Source organism: Carettochelys insculpta, chromosome 10 (genome assembly GCF_033958435.1).
Source record: "Carettochelys insculpta isolate YL-2023 chromosome 10, ASM3395843v1, whole genome shotgun sequence".
In the NCBI taxonomy this organism is placed as follows: Eukaryota; Metazoa; Chordata; order Testudines; family Carettochelyidae; genus Carettochelys; species Carettochelys insculpta.
In genome coordinates this window covers 35,699,862-35,724,186 of record NC_134146.1, presented here as the reverse complement: position 1 = coordinate 35,724,186, position 24,325 = coordinate 35,699,862, and the positions used below count along the sequence as shown (strand labels likewise).

General features: G+C 41.8%; 1 protein-coding gene across 1 annotated transcript in view; it reads left to right on the top strand.

Moving 5' to 3' along the window:
* Positions 1-23,629, top strand: part of SERPINI2 (serpin family I member 2) — a 31,232-nt gene extending 7,603 nt beyond the window's left edge. The window contains exons 3-9 of the mRNA XM_075004403.1: positions 1,554-1,784; positions 3,693-3,887; positions 3,992-4,184; positions 6,011-6,108; positions 7,402-7,488; positions 10,962-11,051; positions 23,496-23,629. Of these exons, the coding sequence (XP_074860504.1) occupies positions 1,554-1,784; positions 3,693-3,887; positions 3,992-4,184; positions 6,011-6,108; positions 7,402-7,488; positions 10,962-11,051; positions 23,496-23,572 (971 nt within the window). The 3' untranslated portion in view covers positions 23,573-23,629. The remainder of the gene's footprint in view (positions 1-1,553; positions 1,785-3,692; positions 3,888-3,991; positions 4,185-6,010; positions 6,109-7,401; positions 7,489-10,961; positions 11,052-23,495) is intronic.
* Positions 23,630-24,325: the final 696 nt, after the last annotated feature.

Sequence of the window (24,325 nt, the reverse complement as noted above, 5' to 3'; positions counted from 1 at the left end):
GCGCGCCGGTGCATGCGCGATCCAGGAGAAACTGCTGGAAGATTTCCAATCTGTGGCACTGGGCGAGCCCAACACCTATTGTGGAGCACCCACGGGGACACATCTCGAAGAACCATCATTACTACAGGTGAGTAACTTCTCTTTTTTTCAGCTGAATTGGTTGCTCAGAAACGTCACATTTACTTACATTTACTGTGGTTACAGTCTTACTAGAGAGGTTTGTAACATAGTAGTGCGTACAACAGGCTAAACAAGGAGCAAATGCATTAATGTTCCAACCCCACCACAGAATGCACCGTCTTAGACAGCGAGCACAGAAATATTTTTAAAACCTTCTCAACACCATGCTAGGGATGTTGAGTAAATGAGTATTCACTGAAAGGAGGTTTCCTTTTCTGCCAGCCTGTTGGAACCAGGACACAACATTTAAATCATGTCCCAGCTCAGATTGGATCCTGCCCTCCCTCCTTACCCCTGGCGGCAACAGGGAAAGGGGTGGTCTCCCCACCAGTTCATTCAGGCTGGGAAGCCACATTTCAGCTGCCTCCCAGTGCAAATAGGGTCCTGCAGGGTCAGCATTTCCCCTCACTATGGCTCTGCAAAAAGCACCTGCAGGGGGTAAATGGACGAGCCCCACACCAACTGGGACACAGTCAGTTTCCCCCCACGGTGGCTCTGCAAAGAGCCACAGGAAGAGGAAATGGGTGAAATTTTATGGCATGCTGGGGTAGGTCTCATGGTACACCAGTTGAAAATCACTGTGCTAATGCATGTTGATCCTTGTGTAGAATATGTTCACATCTCTCACTCAAGAGGACCAGGAGAGAGGAGGTTTTCACTGGAGGTGAAGGAGGCTTTGGGTGAGGAACAGGATGAGAAGAGTTCCTGCTTATCTCTCTGCACCCTCACTCCCTAACGAATAATGCTTGTTGCTTTCAGAATCAAACTGTGCAGGGATAGTATTTGCCCCCTTAGTGTTTTCCAGTTTTGAACTCTTTTGCCCCAGTTTAGTTCCCTGCAGGTGAACAAAAACATTTTTTTTTTTGAATGAAACTGACAGGGGTGTTGGAAGAAGCCATGAAACCACTAATAAGTTTGAGGAACTTCTAGACACCTTACAAAGTAACATGGATAAAAGGAATCTCAGTTGTGGGGCTGGTGCCAGCAGGGTGGTGGTGGTTAATCTTCTATTTTTTCAAAATGTGTATGTAGAACGAAGAAAATCTTCAGAATATTGTAGCTCTTTTACAAAAGCAGCCTTAGTTGTAGTGCACCTGAGGCTTCAGCGGATTATGAAATCCATTTTACATATGTGACAGAGGGGTAGCTGTGTTAGTCTGTATCTGTAAAAACAATAAGAAGTTCTGTGGCACCTTATGGAGTAACAGGTTTATTGGAGCATAAGCTTTCATGGGCAAAGATCCTCTTCTGTGTCTATCAGTCTGTTAGCCTATCAGGTGCCACAGGACTGCTCATTTATTTTATATATGGAGAACAATGCTGTTTTATGTTTTTCAAATGAAGATGATACTATTAACATTTATTTTCTTTAGGTGAAGAATTCTCTTTCCATCTCCAGTCACTATTCTCTGTCACCTCAGAAAAGAAAGAATTTACATTTAATCTTGCCAATGCCCTCTACCTTCAAGAAGGATTCATTGTTAAAGAACAGTATCTCCATAGCAACAAGGAATTATTTCAGACTGCTATAAAACTGGTGAATTTCCAAGACACAAAAGCTTGCGCAGAGGCCATAAGCACCTGGGTAGAAAACAAAACAGATGGTAAACTCTCTCTACAGCTTTCACAAAATCATTGTTTGGTGGTTAATTTCCTGTCCTTTAAAGCCCTAAAACATATAGAATGGGTTGTGTGACAGAGCTGAAACTTTGCAAGAAGGAAGCTGAAAGTTAGTATGTTTTTCCAGTAGAGCCTGTTATTAAAACCACATCTAGCCTAAACAGAAACAATGTCAGGCTATTTGCTGACTCTAATGATCTTCTTTTGATTCACAGTCATGGAACGCATTTCTTAATAAAATTATTTAGTACAGCATTTTTATTCAGCTGCAGGTTTTAGGACATGGGAAATCATTACTTCTTGCCAAGTGGATGATTATTTAATTTGTTAATAACAAGTGCTCTACTTCTTCCCCTTATGGTAATCATTAATACTTGTTAGTAAAATCTATTAATTTTCAGAACACTAAACAGCTGCTAAATAAACTCTGAGACTCCATGTACATATAGAAGCTAGTGGAAATTTACACAGCTCTCATCATTTGTTATAGCCAATGCTTCTAATCCAATGGGAAATAATCAGCCTTAATTTTGCAAGAGGGTCCTCAGAATTATGTAACTTTGTCTCTAAGCCCTCTCTGACCCTCCTGTTCAATAAATATGGTGTTTTTTGTATTATTCCATTCATTTTATGCTGCTGCTATATTTTAATTTGGAGTACTTTGCACATTTTTGTGTTAACATTGAATAACGCAACCGAGGAAGTTGTCGGGGAAAGCTGGAGATTTTGGAAGGTGCGTATGGCACAAAAAGAGACTTTGTATCACGGAGTGATGAGGAGATTGCTGTTATTTTGGAGTCATGTGGGCTGCTGTGACACTACCAGTCTTCTGTCTAAGGTGCCATGGTAATGAGGCAATTCAAAGCAGGAGTAAGGGAATGTAGAATTGGATCGCTTATTTCGAAGCTGCCCCCCATCTTTGCTGTCAATCTGAAATTCAAAGTCTGTTGAATGGCTGCCATTATGCTAAGGAGGCTCTGAATATGCATGTCAGCACTTCATTAGCCTGCCTCAAATTACCTCATTACCATGGCACCTCTGACAGGAGAATGGTAGCGTAGCAGCAGACTTAGGGTACTGGTTCCAGAGGAGATGGTTCTTTCCCTTTCAGACAGGTACAGAGATAATTTTAAATTTGTAGGCAAATGGCATTTGAATACCTCTGTGCCCCACTGTACCCAGCCCAATAGCTGTTGCTACACTCATCAACAATGCAGAAGCAGATTAGCCTGATGTTTCTTCTCAAATAACAAGCAAGGAAACGAGAACAACAAGTCCTGTGGCACCTTATAGACTAACAGATATTTTGGAGCATAAGCTTTTGTGGGCAAAGACCTGCTTCATAAGATGCATGAGTCAACCTCTCTGATATTTGTCAAGCAAAGAAATGGTTAATGTTGGCATTTAAATTATTTACATGCTGTTGTTATCACATTGTTAGATAATGTTGTCTGCAGACTCAGATAGCCATCCTTACATCACTTATACTCAGTTCAAAATGTGAAGGTTTTTATTATAAGGAGAAGGTGAAAGTTCATATTAAGTTTTTCTTTCTGGAGCAGAGTGCTGTGATAATAGCAAAATAATTTGGAACGCTGCTGGAAAGTATTCTATTTTGTACTATACGCAAAATCTACCTAACATAAGGTGCATAGTCTGGCTACCATTTATGTGGTAACATCCCATCCACTTCCTTGGGACAAAAGTGTAATGACAAACTATTCTCTAATGTCAAAGTGCAACAGACTTTTTTTCAGAGTACTACTGTACCAGGGAATCTTTAAAATCACGTTCTTTGTATTGCATGCATGTACATTAGAACTGTGTATAAAATAGGCTAGCTGGTGATTACAGTGACTGAAAATTTTGCTCGTCTACTTTTTTTCCCCTAGGCAAGATAAAAAATATTGTTTCAAGTGAAGAATTTGGTCCTCTCACTAGGCTTATTCTTGTCAACGCTATTTACTTCAAAGGAGACTGGAAGCAGAAGTTCAAGCCAGAAGCTACCCATGAGATGGCTTTTACTAAGAGAGATGGCTCTGTAACTAAGATACCAATGATGCATCTTCAGCTGAGAACAAAGCTTGGTAAAGTAAAATATGCATGTCTGTGCAGTACCCATGCAGTTATATACATTGCCTCAGTGGTTGTGGTTTGCTTACTGCAGCCTTTTATTTTGTCCTTACTGTAGGTCATTTTTCTGACAAAAATATAAGCTACCAGGTATTGGAATTACCTTACAAAGGAAAGGAGTTCAGCTTAGTTTTAACACTTCCTTCAGAAGCTGTAAACATAGAAGAAGTAGAAAAACTAATTACAGCTCAGCTGATAAAAGACTGGTTTGCTGAAATACAAGAGGAAGATGTAGAAATAAGCCTCCCTCGGTATGTAATGTACTCTTCAGTGTTCTGCTTTTTGGTTTTTTTATTATCTTTTCTAATCTTCTATTTCTAGAAGAACTAGGGGTTAGATATAGAAATATTCAATAAACTCTACTGACATCAGACCCTAATTCTGCTCCCACTTAAGTCAATGGAAGTTTTGTCACTGTTATCAATGAACACAAGATCAGATTGGACCTTATTTTCCAGTATCTTGTATGGAATTTTACAACTGTTCCAAGTAGGTGTGAAATGCTACCAGAAAAAGAACCTGTCATTCACTTTCAAGAGTAGTGAGCTTTTATACCCCTTTCTCCTTCTCTTTGTAAATGACCACACAAGCAGTAAAGAGTGGAGGACCAGGCTCAATGCCCCACTGAATACACATTCCCTTGCAAAATGAGAACCTAGGTTTCCTGGATGGCAGAGCAGAGTCTGAACATTGGCTTGGAAAGGAGCCCTCATATGGTTATTTTTTGGCCACTATTGATTAAAAAAGTGCCATACTTAATAACAATATCTAGGCAAATTAAAAGTCAATTAAAGAATTGCAGTATTTATTTAAGATCAGCTGATCTCAATGACAGCTTACATCTTGAGTTTTCAACCACATAATACTTTTATGTCTGGTTTCTTCATAATTTTAAGTCTCCCTTTGGTCCAAATAGCAATAGTACCACAGCAAAACCCCTTTATAGTGCTTTTCATGCATATAGTACCAAGCACTTCGCAGTCAGTGGGCAAATAGCCTTTAACTCAGGGGTGAGCAAGATACTGGCTGCGGGCTGCATCTGGCCCACGAAGCCTTTTAATCTGGCCCATGGCAGAGGTGGGAGAGCTTCAGATACTGCCCCCACCCCCAGCAAAATCTCTCAGATCCCATTGGCCAATTTCCAGCCAATAGGAGCTAAGAGATTTTCCTGGGGGCAGGCAGCATAAAAAACTGGCCAATAGAAGTTGAGAGATTTTGCTATGGAGAGGGGCAGCTCCTGAACCTCTCCCCCAGCACAGAAAGCCACATGGAACAGTCAGTGGGCAGAGGCCACTAGGAGGCGGGGAATCCTGTCTGAGAGTGCTGCTGGCCAGGAGCATAGGTAAGCTCCCCAGCCAGAGCCTGCTTCTGGCACTGTACCCTGACTCCCTTCTAGGCCTTGCACCCCTTCTACACTCCTTCTCCCAGCCAGGATCTTCTTCTGCACCTGAACTCCCTCCCAGCCCCTGTACCCCAGCCCTTGCCCCAGGTCACCATCCAAACCCTCTGCAACATCCTTCCCCTTACCCCAGGTCACAACTCCCTCTCAGACATGGCATCCACTTCCACATCCCTCCCTCAGGCCAGAATCCTCTCCTGTGCCCATACCCCTTCCTGGACCCTGGATTCTGGACCCCAATCTCCTGTCCCAGATTACACGTGCCTCCTTCACTCAAACTCCCTCTCAAACCCCACGCCCTCTCCTGCACCCCAGACCCCTACTCAAGCTCCTTTTTGCATCCAACCTCTAACCCAGATCCTATGCCCCTCCATAGAAAAGTGAGGCCCTTGCTCATTTAGCAAAATCTTGGAGTGGACCCCCATCAGAAATTATTGCGCGCTCCTGCTTTAACTACTCACTCAGTTCATAGATTGGTAAACTGAGATACAGAGGGGTTAAATGAGTTGCCTAAATGCACTCAGGAAATCAGCGACAGACCAGGAGATATAACCTAGGATTTTTTTGTCTTCCTGCCTCCTGATCCAAGCAACTGACTTGCTGCTTCCATTGATAATCATTTATTGACTGGGAATATATTGATAGTTCTACAGTGAGTCTCTATTCTATAATCTGAAGGTTTAAAATAGAAGAGACAGTGAACTTGCAAGAAGCACTGCGCTCCGTCAATATAACAGAGATATTTAATGCTGGCTGTGACCTCTCTGGAATAACAGGTACAGTGATTAACAGTTCTGAGACTACAGCATGAAACTTTGATATCTGTTTTCAGTTCTCATCACCTATTGCAATAATATACTTTAACAATGTGTTTTTCGGTGTATATTCAAGGTGATACTGCAAGTGATCTGTCTCTCTCTCATGCACACACAAAATATTTTTTTCAGTTGATATTGTGACAGGGTGAGGCCAGGGAGTAAATACCAGAGGGAAAAGCAGGGCTCTTTTGAAGTGGCTAACAGACAGGATGGGAATGGCTGGGCAGGAGGCTGCCTTAAATCAATTGGGGCCAGCTGGTCCCAGTTAAGACTGCCTTTAAAAACCGTTTCCCCAGTATGTGGGTGTGTGTGATTGAGGTGAGTGGAGAGAAGCAAGAGGAGTTTTTCTAGGAACAGCAGATGAGGGGAGGAGTTTTCAGCAACGAGAGGCTGGGGGCCCCTGCCCAGGTGGCCCTGATATTCAACTTGAGGCTGGAAAGAACCGATCACCTGTGGGGAGTCCATCCAGGAGAGGGAATGTGCTGCTGCTGCCACTTCCTGCAGATATGCAGGCTGGGGGGTGATCCTCTGGGGAAGTGGCCTGGGAGAAGAGCTGCAGTGTCCAGGGTAAGGAGAGCCCTTCCCCACCAGTTACTGCTACACAGAGTCCCTGGGCCGGAACCCGGAACTAGTGGGTGGGGCCCAGGTTCCCCACCATCACCATTGCCCCACCCCCATCCCAAGAAGGGCAACAGTGTCCTTGCCATACAGCAAGTGGACTGAATAGAGGCCTGGAGCCCAGGAATGAGGTTAACCATACCACAATATCCCAACACAAGCTTTGCTTGTTCTTGGTTTCATGTTAAAATATTGGGAACAGACGAATTGTTATTCTGAATATATAAGCGATCTAAGGTTTGAAGTTCACGGACTTGTGATTCATGGAAATTTTGCACTTACATTCATCTGTCTTCCTACCCCCAATATTAACATCTTGATTTCTCAGATCCCAGTGTTTCCACAAGACCATTTCTCTTATATTACCTGAGTCATGTGTGTGGTATCTGCAGACAAACGTACATACTATGTTTTCAATGGACAGTACATCTCCCTCAGCCTAGACTTTTTGCTTCTTTGTTTCTTCATGCTTTTACTCATCAAACAATAGGAGAGTGGGTGGTGTTGGAAATATCAGATGTACTTTTTAAGAGTAAGGACTGGGAAATGAACAAAGAAAGGTTCCTCTGATTTTAACAGCTAAGCATTGTGTATGAGCTTTCATTTCTCACTAATTTATATATTTCCCTTCAGAGTCATCTGACATACACATTTCTAAAGCTATCCAGAAAGTTTGTATTGAGGTAAATGAAGAGGGCAGTGAAGCTGCAGCATCCTCAAGTAAGATATGAATATTTGCCTGGCTTAGGTGGATAAATACTTACCTCTTTGATCTCTTCTGAAATTCATGTGAGTGGCTCTCGATTAAGGGTTAGGTGCAAATCCTTGGGTGCCATTTTCATTCTTCCATTTAAAATTAAATTATTAAAATGCATGGCTGAAGATCTCCACCTGGAAGAGGCTTAAGTATACCTGGTCTTTATTCCTCAACCCATAATTGGACATAAAAAAAAATCCACATCCTTTATCCACATATTTGGCTATAATTTGTTTTTTTCTTGTTTTTTGTTTTGTTTTTTGTTTGTTTTCTCCCTCCAATATGTTTAGTCAAAGGTACCTGTTCTTCCTTGGCTAACTTTCTACTTCAGTGGGGATCCAAAATCAATGATTTTTAAGGCAACTTTTACAAAATGAAAGGCTCAGCTGCTATTTTTATTCCAGCCTTTGTGTCACTGTGTGTCATGCAAATCACTGTACTGATTTTTGTTTGTTTTTAAACAAATTTTATTATTTTATGCCTGTTCTGAATGTCATTGTGCTTTACCTATTCACCCCCACCCCAACCAGTATGCAAATTAAAAAAAAATGCATTCCTATGCATGAGTGCGATGGGGACAGAGGAAGGATTACAGGATAGAGTGCAACAAGAAGTCTTGTGGCACCTTATAGACTAACAGATATTTTGGAGCATAAGCTTTTGTAGGCAAAGACCTGCTTCATCAGATGCATGAGTGGGGCGCGTGGTTTCGGGGGGGTATTTAAAGAGTGGGGTCCCAGTAAGAGGGAGGGCCAGAGCTGACAAGGTCTATTCAGAAAGGTGGAGGCCATTTCCACCTTGCTGAATAGACCTTGTCAGCTTTGGGACCCCACTCTTTAAATACCCCCCCAAAACCACCCCCCGCACTCATGCATCTGATGAAGTGGGTCTTTGCCCACAAAAGCTTATGCTTCAAAATATCTTTTAGTCTATAAGGTGCCACAAGACTTGTTGTTGTTCTCTAAGCTACAGACTAACATGGCTACGTCACTGATACTTGTCAGGATAGAGTGCACTGTGTCTGGTGTAGTGTGAAATTAAAAATCTCATATTTTCTCTTCGTTAATGCAAAGCATGGGGACCCTGAGGGTGCTATGATTCCCTGATTCCATAATGTGCAGGAGAGTAAGCTATGTTGCCATCTCCCCTCCTTCCTTCCACACCAGCAGACAATTTCCAAGGCCAGCTTTGGGGTCATTATGTGCAATCCACCCTGTTAAAATGTGCATCATATGGTGCTCCTCTGTGTGCATCACCAAATGCTCCAGTTGTGTTTTGATTGTCTGTCCTTCATAAGCACAATGCCTATGGCCATTATCACTGCTGTAACTCTGTAGTCCTTATTGTTGGGTGAAGCAGTGACTGCTAAAGCCACTGCTATAACCTGTATTTCCATATTTGCCTTCCTCCTTGGGATTCATTTTCTAAGTGTCACTTAGGTCCTAGAAACAACACACATTAGACTATTTATTCTTAGGGGGGTGTTATTTTAATTTAAGTTTGACTTGAATTTTTAACACTTAGTCACGCACTAAAACACTGTTAACTAAGAAAAGTAGGTAGTAATAGTAAATTCTGCATTATGTGCCTTCATTGCCCATAATACAGTTATTTTTGCTGTTTACTAGTGAGATGTGAATTAGGTATAGAATGTCTCAATTCAGCACTTAGTGAAGAAGAATATTGGAAGCAATCAGCTTGCTAGCAGCTATTAAGTGAATTCATTGCTCTCAGACATGCTCCTTGAAAGTACTCTATCTTAAGTACTTAATAAATAATCTGTTCCTGAATCAAACAATGCTAATTGAATTACATAGTGCATATGAGACTTGCAATGCTATCTTAGGGAAGTTACAGGTTGCTCCCACACCAGCTATACCCCCTGTTGGTTTTTTTGGTTCCTGTTTTCATTTTCTTTCTTCATAGTGCTCCTCCAAAGAATTTCTTAAAGCCTGAATATCCCCTTCTCAGTTTATTCATTTACTTCTTTCTCATTTTTTTATATCAAAAAGATGATTGCAGTAATATTAGGCATTTTGGTGATAAGAGTTATCGACTGGGATATGCTCAGATTTTAGTATCATAGCTTCTCAGAGTCATTAACTACCTCCCACCAAAATGCCCTCTTATTAGGCTTGTTGAACATGGGTCCTTCTGAGGTGACCGCTTCCACTCTCATAGTGGCTAATGAGTGATAAAAGCCCATGTTCTGCAAAGGCTGACTTCTCTGCCCTCTCAAATTTCCCAGTTGCCGTTGGCCTGGGAACAAAGGATTTGAATTCTGCTCCCTCCAATAGTAACAAGTAAGCCCTAGTCTGCTGGTCCCAGTCTGTTCCTCTTGTCTTTATGACAATTTCTGCTCTAGCTTTTAGGAGCAGCAAAATACCATATTGTCTATGAACTGCTCATGATGGCCTCCGTCATGAAGATAAAGTGATTTACTGTATCTAGCAAGGCTGTGAATATGAAACAGAAGATAACCTGATTTTATTTTAATGACAGTCTGGCAGTATCATATCTTAATTCTTACCCAGCCCATTTTCAGTTGTAAACCATTGTTCTTGAGTACATATACTACTGCTTAAATGGGCCATTTTAAACTTTCAGTTTGACAGATGCCTGCTAGAAAGGTAATAGCTATAGTTAAAACAGAATATAGTTACAATATTCCATTCAGATGAGTTTTAAAATGAAATGCCACATCTTGAGCTGAAGAAGTTGGAGTCTCAAGATATCTCCAGGAGGTTATTATCTTGATAGTTTGTGCTAAGTCCTCAAAGAAAATGTCACACTACAAAGCAGCTGTATAATAGAAAAGTGATTTGTTCTTGTAATTGTGCAGTTGTCTTTATGATTTGTAACTAAAAGGAAAAAAAGCTAGTTAAAATACATACCAAATACATTTGGTAATAAAGAACAGCAGTTTATCCAGTGTGTATGACTCAGAGTAAAAGGCATTTTACATAGATGTATTATTTCTCCTGATTGCACTGTATACGAGACTCCACCTGATCTGTTGCAGCAAATTTCCTTTTGGAAGAATGACTAATATTTCTAACCTGTGATGCAGAATCCATCACATCCACCATGACCACAGACGGCCACTGGTACCAGAATGAGTGTGGCCCCTTTGTGCAATGGGGAGGTGACTGGCTGTATGATGCAGAATCTAACTTTGCTTATGCTTCCTCCACAGTCTCCTGGATATTACAAAAATAACAGCTGTTTCAGTCACCGGCTTTGGGAAACCCCATTCCTTCCTCCTCCCCCCACACAGTGGGCTTTTTAGCAGCTTCCTTGGCTTGCGGGGAGGAGGATGTCATCTTTACCACAGATTCACTCCTCCAACACCCAGCGCTTCTGTTTAGGCTGTGTGGTGGTGGGCTAAAGATTTATGCCTCACAGAAAGTCTATTGAAAGTGCTTTGTTTTTGTAGGTACACAGATGGCAGCAATCATGAATTTGTCACATAACCAGTTTGTGGCTAACCGTCCATTCCTATTTATCCTAAAATATAATCCAACAGGTAAGGTTATTGCATTTACACACTGCGATATTTTAGAGGAGTGTATGCCAGATAGTATGAACACAAAATGTTGGTTTTGTACTGGATAATACAGAAGATATAGTAATTAAGAAAGAAATTGTGTTTTTTATTTAATTATTCCTTGCAGTGCAGCAAATCAAATGGGACAGTACATTACTTTAGTGTACAAGAACAAGGAAGAAGGAAGTGAAATGGACTATGAAACTTCTGATTGCAAATAAAAGTGAAACTGATTAGTCTGATCATAAGAGAGAGAAGGCGAATGAGGTAATATCTTTTAGTGAATCAACTTCTGTTGATGATAGGGACAAGCTTTCTGTGTAAGTTTGAAAGTTTCTCTCTCTTTCACCATTAAAAGTTGGTTCAATAAAAGATATTGCCTCTCTTTGTCTTGTATCTCTAATAATATCCTAGGACCAGCCTGGTTACAACACCACCATCTGACCATTGTCTAAGATAAGTGAAATGCAAAAAGAAAAACATGAATAGTAAAATGAAAACTATACTAGTTAAGTTCTTTTTGATTTTTAACCCTCTAAAGTTTTATAGGTAAGAAAATTAGGGAAGCTGCGAATGTATATTTGTGTCCCTTTATCAAGGTCTGTAAATGTCACATATATTTCACTCCAGATTAATCCAGACTCCACACCAGTTGAAAACTTTTAAAGGATACCTGTTCTCTGCCCTGTGCCCTCTCCCACCTGAGAATCAATCATTCTAACCTTTTTCAGTTGTAAAGAGAATCTTCCTAATATAAATAAAGGCAGAGCTGTATTCCTGCACTGATAGACCAAAGAAATAGGTCAGATTCAGTCCTAAATTACATGATCGTATATCTGGCATAATTTCACTAATGTAGTATTGCCAACTTCAAGAAAACAAAAATCAGGTCAGTTCCCCCAAAATCATGAGATTAAAAATATTGATTTTTTTTTTTAGTCTTTTGACTTTTTAACTCACCTCTAATCTCCTGTCTCTGTGTGTGGCATAATTTCTGGTTGAAAAGTCAACTTTTAATACATACAAAAACTTCATGACTCTCACTGGCCGCTCAAATGATGGCTTTACTCACTCTTGCCTCAACCTTAAGACAGGAAAACTTCCATCTCTTTAGTATAATTATCTTGATGTTTCCCCCAACCCCCTGCAGCTTGTTTTCTTCAGAAAAGGAGTGGATGATATGTAGCTTGATTTGATTTAATCTTTTCCCAGAAGTCGCAATTCCCAACTTCCTTCTCCCCTCCCCTGACTTCTCTACCCAAAACTGGGGAGCATTCTCCCTGGTCAGGACTCTCCCTTGCCCTTCTCTCCTGTTCCCTTTATTCTCCCCATCCACTTTATGCAGTATCTCTATGGCACTTCACAGTCTGGCTGAAATTTGAATGCGCAGTCATTATGATGGTAGGCCTAGCTTCAACCTCTCAGCACTCAGTGGGACGTGGAAGTCAGTTTTATGCTGGGCAGCCTCCCTTCCGAATGCAGACTGGCGGTAGAGTAATGACAGTAGTTTTGCTGGCTTCAGCTCCCTGACAGGGAAAAAACACCCAAGATTATAGCAGCAACGAAGGGTCCTGTGGCACCTTATAGACTAACAGAAAAGTTTTGAGCATGAGCTTTTGTGAGCACAGACTTACTTCATCAGATGCTGGTCTTGGAAATCTGCAGGGCCAGGTATAAATAAGCCAGAGAAAGGGTGGAGATAACAAGGTTAGCTCAGTCAGCAAGGGTGAGGCTTACTACCAGCAGTTGATCTGGAGGTGTGAACACCAAGGGTGGGGAAGCTGCTTTTGTATTTAGCCAGCCATTCAGAGTCTTTGTTTAAGCCTGAGCTGAGGGCGTCGAATTTGCAGATGAATTGTAGCTCAGAAATTTCTCTTTGGAGTCTGGTCCTGAAATTTCTTTGCTGTAGGATAGCTACTTTTAAGTCTGCTACTGTGTGGCCTGGGAGATTGAAGTGCTCTCCTACGGGTTTTTGTATATTGCCAATTCTGATATCTGATTTGTATGCGTTTATTCTTTTACGTAGAGACTGTCCAGTTTGTCCGATGTATACAGCAGAGGGGCATTGCTGGCACATGATGGCATAAATTATATTGGTAGATGTGCAGCTGAATGAACCCACGATGGTGTGGCTGATCTGGTTAGGTCCTGTAATGGTGTTGCTGGTGTAGATATGTGGGCAGAGCTGGCAACGAGGTTTGTTGCATGGATGGGTCCCTGAGTTAGAGTGACTGTGGTGCGGTGTATAGTTGCTGGTTAGGATTTGCTTCAGGTTGGCAGGTTGTCTGTGGGCAAGGACTGGTCTGCCTCCCAAGGCCTGTGAAAGTGGGGGATCATTGTCCCGGATGGGTTGTAAATCCCTGATGATGCGCTGTAGAGGTTTTAGCTGAGGACTGAAACTGAGGAACCACCTAATCAGCATCCTGTACAGCAAACAGGAGAATATCAAAAAAGAGCTCTAAAATCTGGAGTCTTTCATAAAAAACTAACCTTCAACACAAACTCCCACACTGCTGAACCTTACTAAAATAAGACAGGAGATTTACATTAGACACTTCACTACTCTACAGAGGAAAAAGGACTGCAAGCTGTCTAAACTCCTGCCTGCCACACAGAGCCACAGCAGTGGTACCACTAACTCAGCCAGCAATATCGTCAATCTTTCCAGCTACACACTCAGCTCAGCAGAAGAGTCTGCTCTTTCTCGGGGACTCTCTTTTTGCCCCACCACCCGCACTAACATAATACAGTTTTGCAGTGATCTGGAAGCCTGCTTTCGCCATCTCAGACTCAAAGAATACTTTCAACACCACACTGACCAGCACACCGTTACACAGACACCCTCCCAGCAGCACAAGAAGAATAACTCCACGTGGACTCCTCCTCAGGGTAGAAATAACAGCCTGGACCTATATATAGAATGCTTCTGCTGACACGCACAGGCGGAAATTGTGGAGAGACAGCATTGTTTGTCTCACAACCTCAGTCGTGCGGAACACAATGCCATCCACAGCCTCAGAAACAACCCTGACATTATAATCAAAGAGGCAGATAAAGGAGGAGCTACTGTCATCATGAACAGGTCTGACTACCAGAAGGAGGCTTCCAGACAACTCTCCAATACCAGATTTTACAGGCTACTTTCCTCAGATCCCAGCGAGGAATACACTAAGAAACTACACAATCTGCTCAGGACACTCCCTGCACAAGCACAAGAACAGATTTATACCAACACACCTCTAGAGCTCCATCCGGGGCTATTCTACCTCCTACCCAAGATCCACAAACCTGGAAATCCTGGACTCCCCATCATCTCGGGCATTGGCACTGTCACTGAAGGACTGTCTGGTTATGTGGACTCTCTCCTCAGACCCTATGCCACCAGCACTCCCAGCTATCTCCGAGACACCACTGACTTCCTGAGAAAACTGCAATACATTGGTGACCTACCAGAAAACACTATCCTAGCCACCATGGATGTAGAGGCTCTCTATACCAACATCCCACACAAAGATGGAATAAATGCTGTCTGGAACAGTATCCATGATGATGCTACAGCACATCTGATGGCTGAGCTCTGTAACTTCATCCTCACACACAACTGTTTCAGATTTGGCGACGATACATACCTTCAAATCAGTGGCACAGCTATGGTTACCCACATGGCCCCTCAATATGCCAATATTTTCATGGCTGACCTGGAACAGCGCTTCCTTAGCTCTCGTCCACTAACACCCCGTCTCTACTTATGCTACACTGATGACATCATCATCATCTGGACCCATGGGAAGGAGACTCTGGAGGAATTCCACCGGGACTTCAACAACTTTCACCCCAACATCAACCTCAGCCTGGAACAGTCCACACAGGAGATCCACTTCCTGGACACCATGGTGCTAATACACGATGGCCACACCAATACCGCCCTGTACTGTAAACCCACTGACCGCTATGCCTACCTTCATGCCTCCAGCTTCCATCCCAGACACATCACATGATCCATTGTCTACAGCCAAGCACTAAGATATAACCGCATTTGCTCCAACCCCTCCGACAGAGACAAACACCTACAGGATCTCTACCAAGCATTCGTGAAACTGCAATACCCACCTGAGGAAGTGAAAAAACAGATCAACAGAGCCAGACATGTGCCCCGAAGCCTCTTACTACAGGACAAGCCCAAGAGAGAAACCAACAGAACACCACTAGCCATCACCTACAGTCCTCAGCTAAAACCTCTACAGTGCATCATCAGGGATTTACAACCCATCCGGGACAATGATCCCCCACTTTCACAGGCCTTGGGAGGCAGACCAGTCCTTGCCCACAGACAACCTGCCAACCTGAAGCAAATCCTAACCAGCAACTATACACCGCACCACAGTCACTCTAACTCAGGGACCCATCCATGCAACAAACCTCGTTGCCAGCTCTGCCCACATATCTACACCAGCAACACCATTACAGGACCTAACCAGATCAGCCACACCATCGTGGGTTCATTCAGCTGCACATCTACCAATATAATTTATGCCATCATGTGCCAGCAATGCCCCTCTGCTATGTACATTGGACAAACTGGACAGTCTCTACCTAAAAGAATAAATGCACACAAATCAGATATCAGAAATGGCAATATACAAAAACCTGTAGGAGAGCACTTCAATCTCCCAGGCCACCCAGTAGCAGACTTAAAAGTAGCTATCCCACAGCAAAAAAAAATTTCAGGACCAGACTCCAAAGAGAAATTTCTGAGCTACAATTCATCTGCAAATTCGACGCCCTCAGCTCAGGCTTAAACAAAGACTCTGAATGGCTGGCTAAATACAAAAGCAGCTTCCCCACCCTTGGTGTTCACACCTCCAGATCAACTGCTGGTAGTAAGCCTCACCCTTGCTGACTGAGCTAACCTTATTATCTCCACCCTTTCTCTGGCTTATTTATACCTGGCCCTGCAGATTTCCAAGACCAGCATCTGATGAAGTAAGTCTGTGCTCACGAAAACTCATGCTCAAAACTTTTCTGTTAGTCTATAAGGTGCCACAGGACCCTTTGTTGCTGTTACAGATCCAGACTAACACGGCTACCCCTCCGATACAAGATTATAGTAAAATTGCGATATGTAGCACTGTTGTCCATTCATCCAGAAGGCCTCTGCTCAGGGCTTGCTGCTTTGGTCTCTGTCAGATCTAAGTGTCAGGGACCCCCAGAACAAGGTTCATGTGTGTAGCTTTCTTATCAGTAACCTGCTCGTCCTGCCTGTCTGCAGGCTAGGCACAGGTAAATATCAGGTGGGTAGATAAGCATTCTCACTCCTACAGGTCCCAGCTAAAGGTTCTGGAAGTGTGACAAAACAGGCTGACCTACGCCAAGGCCACTTTCTGTTCACTTTCCTGTGGGCCACTTCTTACACCATCAGTTGTTTCAATCTGGGACATGGCTGTTATTTCCTTACAGTCTTTTGCTCAAAAACCCAAGTCTCAGGACTGATGTAGGAAATCTTCTGGTACCTATCACATAGTTTGCCCTGTCCCTTGGGTGATATTTGAAAGGAGTTGTGGAAAGACTTATTTCAATATTCCCTCACTAAGAGCTCCTCCTCCTCCTCCTGAAATGACTTCTCTCCTCCCTTCTGCGCTGGTTACTGAAGCTCTTTTTGTACCGCTCCTTTCCTCAGACAAATGTTCGGCAATGTCTGGGGGGGCAGCACTTTCCTGGCCCAGTACTGCTCCAGCCTTTGCCCTGCCTCCATATTCATGAGGGGTTTCCAAACCCCATTACAGGAGAGTTGACAATATTGCTCATGGCAATTAACATCAATGTAACTGAAAGCAGAATCTGACCTAGTATTGCCAAAGGGTACCCCAAACAACTCAACAGGGTATTAACTCTCAAATCTGACTATTAAATACCAACATTAACTATTTAACTGGTGGACGCTTCCACAGAAATATTCACTTAATATGCCCATATATTGCAGTTGGATGTAGGAAGGGATCAGTATTGGAGGAATGGACAAAGCAGGTGGCCTTCCACTTCATTCACTCCGTTTCAAAAGTACACTGCAATAAGCAGTGGAGAGTGTAGTGCTCTCATGTCTCTTCCTGTCTCCTAATGCTTGCTCTGTCTCCTCTGTACTTTTTTCCCCCAAGAGCAAGGGTGCAGAAAATCGATACTGCTGGGGTCTGTGTCCAAAATGGAACAAAGAGCTGAATTTATTGTAGTCCTAAATATGATTTTCATTCTCCACCTTCTCCACCCAGTGAGGTGGAGATACATGCAACATTTTACTTAATAACCCACATTTTAGTTAGCAACTGAAGTACCATATTTTTTCCTCAGTCACTTTGCAAAACTTCTAGTTATATGCCATTGGGACATTTACTGATTGGCTTGGGAGTACATTGCCCTAGCTTTGTAGCCTTGAACAATGGCTATTTAATTAAAAATATAATTCAGCCATTTTCACAGGATGAATATGGCACTCCTAGTAGTAAGCATCCTTCAGTCTGCATAGACTATGGATCGCGCCCTTTATAGTTTCAATTGAGGGCTTCATTTACAGCGTCTACTGTGACTATGAAGACCCACATGAGAGTGACAGTCCTTGCTGCATCTCTTGCAGATGTGGCAGGTGTCTGGCAAGTCCTTATTGTGCTTTCTGTGCGCTCGCTTCTCCTCTGCTAGCTGTCTGATCCTCATCTCGCCCTTCTGAAGACCCTTGTGTAACCCCTGCCTCCATCTGCTGTGTTCATCTGCTAGTTCTTCCCAGTTGTCCAGCTCGATGTCTACCTCTCTGAGGTCTCTCTTGCAGACATTGTTGTAGTGCAACTGGGGGTGTCTGGGAGGTCTTTTGCCAGAGGCTAGCTCACCATACAGGATGTCTTTTGGAATCCTTCCATCATTCATCCTGTGGACGTGGCCAAGCCAGCAGAGCCAACGCTGCCTAAGGAGGGTGTGCATGGTTGGGATTCCAGCTTGCTCAAGGACGGCGGTGTTGGTCACTCTGTCCTTCCATGATATTCCAAGGATGCGCCTGAGGCAGCGCAAGTGGAAGACATTCAGCCTCTTTTCCTGGCATACAGGGTCCAAGTCTCGCTGCCATAAAGGAGGGTGCTGAGGATGCAGGCTCTGTAGACTTGCATTTTGGTGTGAGTGTACAGCTTGTTGTTATTCCACACTCTCTTGCTGAGTCTGGACAGAGTTGTGGCTGCTTTTCCGATCCTCCTGTTTAGCTCAGTGTCCAACAACAGGGTGTCAGTGATGGTGGACCCGAGGTAAACGAAATGGCACTTCTATTCTAATGATTTTGGAGGAAAGTTTGTTCCTTGAGGCTAAGACACTTGTTTAAAATCTGCATATGGCAGAATTCATAAGTATTTTTAGATAAGCTTTATATCTGAAACCATTGTTTTAAAGTTATGTGAAATCAGTTTTCTTTTTAAGTAAGTTTTATTTTTAAATAGTTTTTTTTAAATATTTTAAATATTTTAAATAGTTTTTATTTTTAAATAGTAATAGACCCCACAATCCTACAGGCATTGGGTTTTAGCAGAAATTTTAGGTCAGATTCTCGATTTAATAGTACAGCTTCAGCTCTTCTTACACTCCTTTTCCAGGTTCACAGTCTAGGGGTTTCTCTCCATCCATCCAATACAGAACTAGCTTGAGCCCCCGTTCAGTAATCTGGGAAATTCAGACACCACCCCCGGGCAACTTTGAGAGGCAAGGCTTCCCCATTCACAAGCACAGAGTCTGAGGGAAGAAAGGAAACATTTATTAAAAGGGACAGAAGTAATTTGGCATTACTGTGGGAAAACAGGACTAAGAGTTCATAAACATAAACCATGAGTGAAAGTCCACACAAGTAGGTGGGACAATGTCCTTTTCCTCTCAGGTTCTCAAGACCAGAACTCTAAATGTCCCCCCTTCCCATGCTCAACCCTTCTCTTCACCTCACTCACATTTACTGCCCTGGGTCAAAGCAGACTCGGAGTTCAGAGTTGCATGCACAGATTTCACCTCCCATCCTGATCAGTGGAGTACAGGCATCTTATTCACTCCACTGGTCACTTGCCATCCACCTGCTCACTGCTGTCTACTGCCACCTTGCTGTCTGCACATTATGCCTTTCCACTACCGCCCTGCTGGCCACTCATCATGCTGCCGCCACTCTGCTGGCCACCTACCACATCTCTCCACCAGCCACCCGACTGGCTGCACCTGCCCACTTGCGCTGGATTTGGCTTTGGGCAAAACCCCCATGATTTCACCTCTCAGTGATTTCAGCTGTCAGCCCAAAGCACTGTCCAACTACAAGAAAGCCCAGCATCTGCTGGACTAAACTAAAAATAATAAAAAAGACTCCTTATGGAGCCTACTTTAGCTCTCTACCATTGAGACAGTGGGGAGAAACAGTTTGAACCAGTCTTACAGCCAATGCCTGGAGAGAATGTAGCCTGCTGATTGGGAGTCCTGCTGTCCCTCACAGAGATCTGGAAATGGAGGCCTTGTCCATCTGATATTCTTTAAACTGACAGCATCTCTCTACTTTTGAAATGGGTTAAACACAGTCTGTCTCTTCTGTGTTCCCCCAATAATTGCAAGCATTGGTGATCATATTTCACAATTCCTGCATTTAGTAGTCACATAAATTTATGACCCCACAACATCCTAATTGATTACAATCAGCCAAACACTACTCCATCAGTTGACTATTGAGCAAATCTAACCAAACAGGAGCAAACTGTATTGACATGCACACACCCCCAGTTTCATTCTTTAAACTGAGTGTTTCTGTCATTTGAGCCAGATTAAGCACAGTCTTTCTCTTCAGTATTCCCACATTAATGACAGATAATTAGTATTAACACAATGTGTGACCCAACACCAGTAAAACTGGTTATAATGAGAAAAAACACCCTTCCAGCACAAATTGCAAATCCAAGTGGTTTAAGCATTGGCTTTGTAAACTGAGGGTTGTGAGATCAATCACTGAAGAGCTCATTTAGGGTCTGGGGCAAATAGATTAAATAAAAACAAAAATCTGTCAGGGAGGGTACTTGGTCCTGCAGAGAGGGTAGGGGACTGGATGCAATGACCTCTTGAGGCCCTTTCTAGCTCTGTGAGATATGTATATATCTCCAAGCAGGCACAAACTGTATTTATATGGACACACTGAGGGTCTCTTCCCATTTTAAGTTAGCTGTAAGGGACACAGTCTTTTAGATCCTGCTTAGGTAGTGCAAATTCCTTAGCACTAATTCATTTCATGAGCTCCATAAACCAAAGTAAGTGAAGAGGCATGTGGCACTAATGCAATGGGAAATCATGACACTCAAAATGAGCAGTTTTTTTTTTTTTTGTATTACAGAGCTGTATGACAGCAATTAGCCCACAATAATGTGTGTGTGTGTGTGTGGGTGTGGGGGAAGGGTCTGGAATACCAGAGGAAAATCCTTTTTTTTTTTTTTAAAGCTATAACTTTTAACAGCCAGTGTTTAATGAAAACCTCTTCTGTTTTATGATCTATGCTGAAATTAAAGTGTCAAAACTAAGACACTCCCTTAAATTAGGTATTAAGATGAGTGACGACTCATTTATAAGAGATTGTAATGGCTGCAATAAAAGAGGAAAAATTACCTGTTATTTTTAACAATTACACAATTAGTAGCTTTTGTTATAGCAACTTTGGAAACGAGTTACAGGAAATCTGTCATAATGATAGGCATTGAAGACCAATGGAGGCCTGATACATGCCATTTAAATCACACATGAATTGGCCACATTGTGTAAAAGAGTGTGGTTATTTTGGAATATTTGGACCAATTCTCTGTCTTCTGATGAAGTCCTCCCCTTTCCTGGAGGCTGCTACACTGCCCCTCCCACATACGATTTGTCTGAACACTGATCCTGGAAAAGGATGAGAGAGAGAATAAATCACACATGACAGAGGTTAATCATGTTGCTTAACGGTCTAAAGAAATGTGTTCAGCTATTACAGTGGTGTCAAGTGATAGGAGTAAAAAAGTAGACATCACAGTTAGTGGATACCAGTCTCAGTCATGTGACAGGAGTATTAACGTTTTCTGACTGTGAACCATGTCAGATGTCAGCAAATTAGTTTCTTTTGTCAGCACATATAGCACTAATAATAACAATAATAACAAAACTTCAAGGTCTCCTATAAAGAGTGAAAGCCAAAGACTGGTGGAAGAGGAACCCAAACATATAAAAAAAAATCTCAGGTATTTCCATTTAAAAACAAAATTAGATAAACTCAAATGTCCAAAATATAAACCCCAATCTTGTAGCTACTTGAGATACTAATTCTAGATACATGGTCAATAGGAAAAGCCATGGGTTATAGTGAAGATAAAAAAGCCTATCAGTATAATGGAGGATAAATTGCTGTATAAGATTCCCGTTAAAGAACATTGTATCAAAATACTGCATGGGGCAAAAATACTACATTCACATTGCCTAACTAGGCAATAAAAAAGATAGACATTTCTGGCCTTGTAGGAACACGATCATCCAAAGTAACCTGTCAAAGTTGGAAATCTTGAATGACTTCACATGGAAAAGAGCCAGTGAAGCTACATGGGATTTTTGATGGCCTTCAGACATGGTGGGCAAAAATCTCTTCTAATTAAATGGATAGATTACTAGTGGACTATTATCTAGATTTTTAACAAGTTTGAGCATACAGCACACTGCACAATAACTTACTAAAGCTCTGTCTGTGTCAGGGAAGCAGGACTTTGCATGATTGAGAACCAATGCCTATTCAGTATCCTCTGTGGAGGAGAGGAAAGCGGCAGCTCTCTGAAAGGATTCTAATGAAGACTTCCTCCCTCAGAGCTTCCATTTCAAATCTGACACTTTTTCTAAGCAGTGAATTCACTCCCAAACGAGATGTCTAGTAGGAGATTCTATGTGTAATACTAGAGTCAAACTGAAATGTCCTTTGGCAACTGAAAGACGACACAAAGAGGTCATACCACAAAGAGATTAGTTCCTGAGGCAAAGTAAAATGTCTTTAATAATGATAAACTACTCCAGAGTGAGTCTGGACTACAGTTCCTTGGGTTTATAATATGAGTTATTGGACCTGTCACCAAATATCAGGGAGAGAAATGAGGCACAGTGTACATTGTAAAAATGTCTAAGTCATGGGTGAGGATAAGATTTTTCTCATGAAGGTTACAGCAGCTATGGACTTTAAGAGGCCTCTATACATTCTGCTTGAGCTTGTACTCTGAGCCAGCAGGGCCTTGCCGCTCCCAGCTGCCAACCGTGGAATTCTGAGCTGTAACAGACGGAAGGATCCCCAGAACTCTGAGTCACTGGACCCAAGCTGCCTGGGTGGCAAGGCTTAGCTTCCTCCACCAACCTTATACGTTTTGGGCCTCCATGATTTGTTTATTGCCTGCAACCTGTCTGTGACTTTTACTAAAGATAACTGTGACAAAACCTTAAACTTGCCCTTGGGTTAGCCCAGATGAAACTCTTTACACCAAACCAGTAATAATTCTTTAACAGTCTAAAATAATTTACTGTGTTGGTCTAATTAATCTTGCCAAAAAGCAAAGCTACAGCGATTTATTGATACAAAGAACTTGACATGTGTTGAAGCACTGTTAAGATTTATGTTTGCAGTGCATAAGCTTTCAATTAGAAGGTGATCAGTAGTTAAAATTACTCTAAACAGTATGTCGACTTATGCAAAAGCCAACTGCTGCACCAGATCTAATCAGGATCCACTTTTCCATCACATTTTCCAAAGATGATCTTTTTAAAAAGAAAGATTATTCAACAAAAAGACTACTGTGGATTAACTTCTGTCACAGCTCAGATACAAAGATTTATTAAAAAACTTCTGAAGAGGAACAAACCATAAACTCTAGAGAACCCAAAAGGTGCAACCCTCCCCCCATAATTGTATAATTTCATACTGACTCTACTTTTAGAGAAAAAAATAGTAACTTATGCTCTATTTTAGTCCCTTTTAGGATGTAAACTTTAATATAGAGTCTCCACCGCAAGTGTTTATAATGAAATCTCTGCTATACAGGGGAAACAAAAGCAATCACAGTTACAGAATTGCATATAAAACTTACTGAACGTGCAACAAAAGTATGATAAAAAGGGTGTATTGTAAGGACTCCAAGGCATACAACTGGAGTTTGGATACGAATTAAATTTCATGTTTTAGGATAGGATTTCTTCATACAAATAACGAGGACTGGCAGGATCAATTTGGCCAAATAATGAAACAGAACTTAATGCTGTTTGTGGTGTTATATTTAACTCTTGAGATATTTTCTATTGGCAAGAAAAATTAGAAATAGACGAAAAAACTCATTGTTTGAAATCCACAGTAATGCTTATCAGTAAACTGAATACACTTTCAATTCTTAGGTTCCATTGTGTTTATGGGACGGCTGGCAAATCCTGATGTTCAGAACACAAGGAGAAGAGATATTGAGTCACTATAATCACAATAACGATAGAAAAAATGTAATTTTCTAAAGTTAAAGTGTGAACATTAATACAGCTAAACTTGCCTTTTTTTCTTTTTGTTCTTTCAGTGCTAGAGCATGAAGGAATTTGAAATTTCAGAATTAAAATATTTTTGCTTAGCAGCTGCTTTTCTGTTTTCCCAGCTCAAAAGATTTTGTGTTCATTGCAGAATCTATACTGAGATAACGAACAATAAAATTTCTTTGAGATGTGTGCATATAAAAACATAATCCAGTCACTTCTCAGTGTGTCTCTAATTTTCTCTGTTCTCAGCGTCTTGGAATGCAAAGATGTAGTCTGATGTTATTCTCTGATGCAATGATTTTATCTTAGTTTTCATACAATGCTCTCTTCATTTTATTGTGTTTTGAGAACTAATGCTTTAGCATGGCTCTTATGCTAGGATGCTGGCAACCTAGTGGTATTAGTAAAGTTTTTGTGTATTTTACAAGCAATCTTACATTTTTTTTCTCATTTTAATCTGTGATATGCTCTTTCTTGTCAGCAATTTGCTTCCGAAGACTCTATGGTGTCCCTTCCAGGTGATGATCATTGTTATTGCACTAATGACCTAATAATTTTTAGATTAAGTCTTTACTGTCAAACAGTGGTGTGCTTTGCCATGAGATAACTAATTACAGTTATCTATGTTGCTATAAAGTACTACATGAGATGACTAGGCTAGTAGACAGGGAGGTGTGGTGTGGTATAATGTTGACCTCATGTAG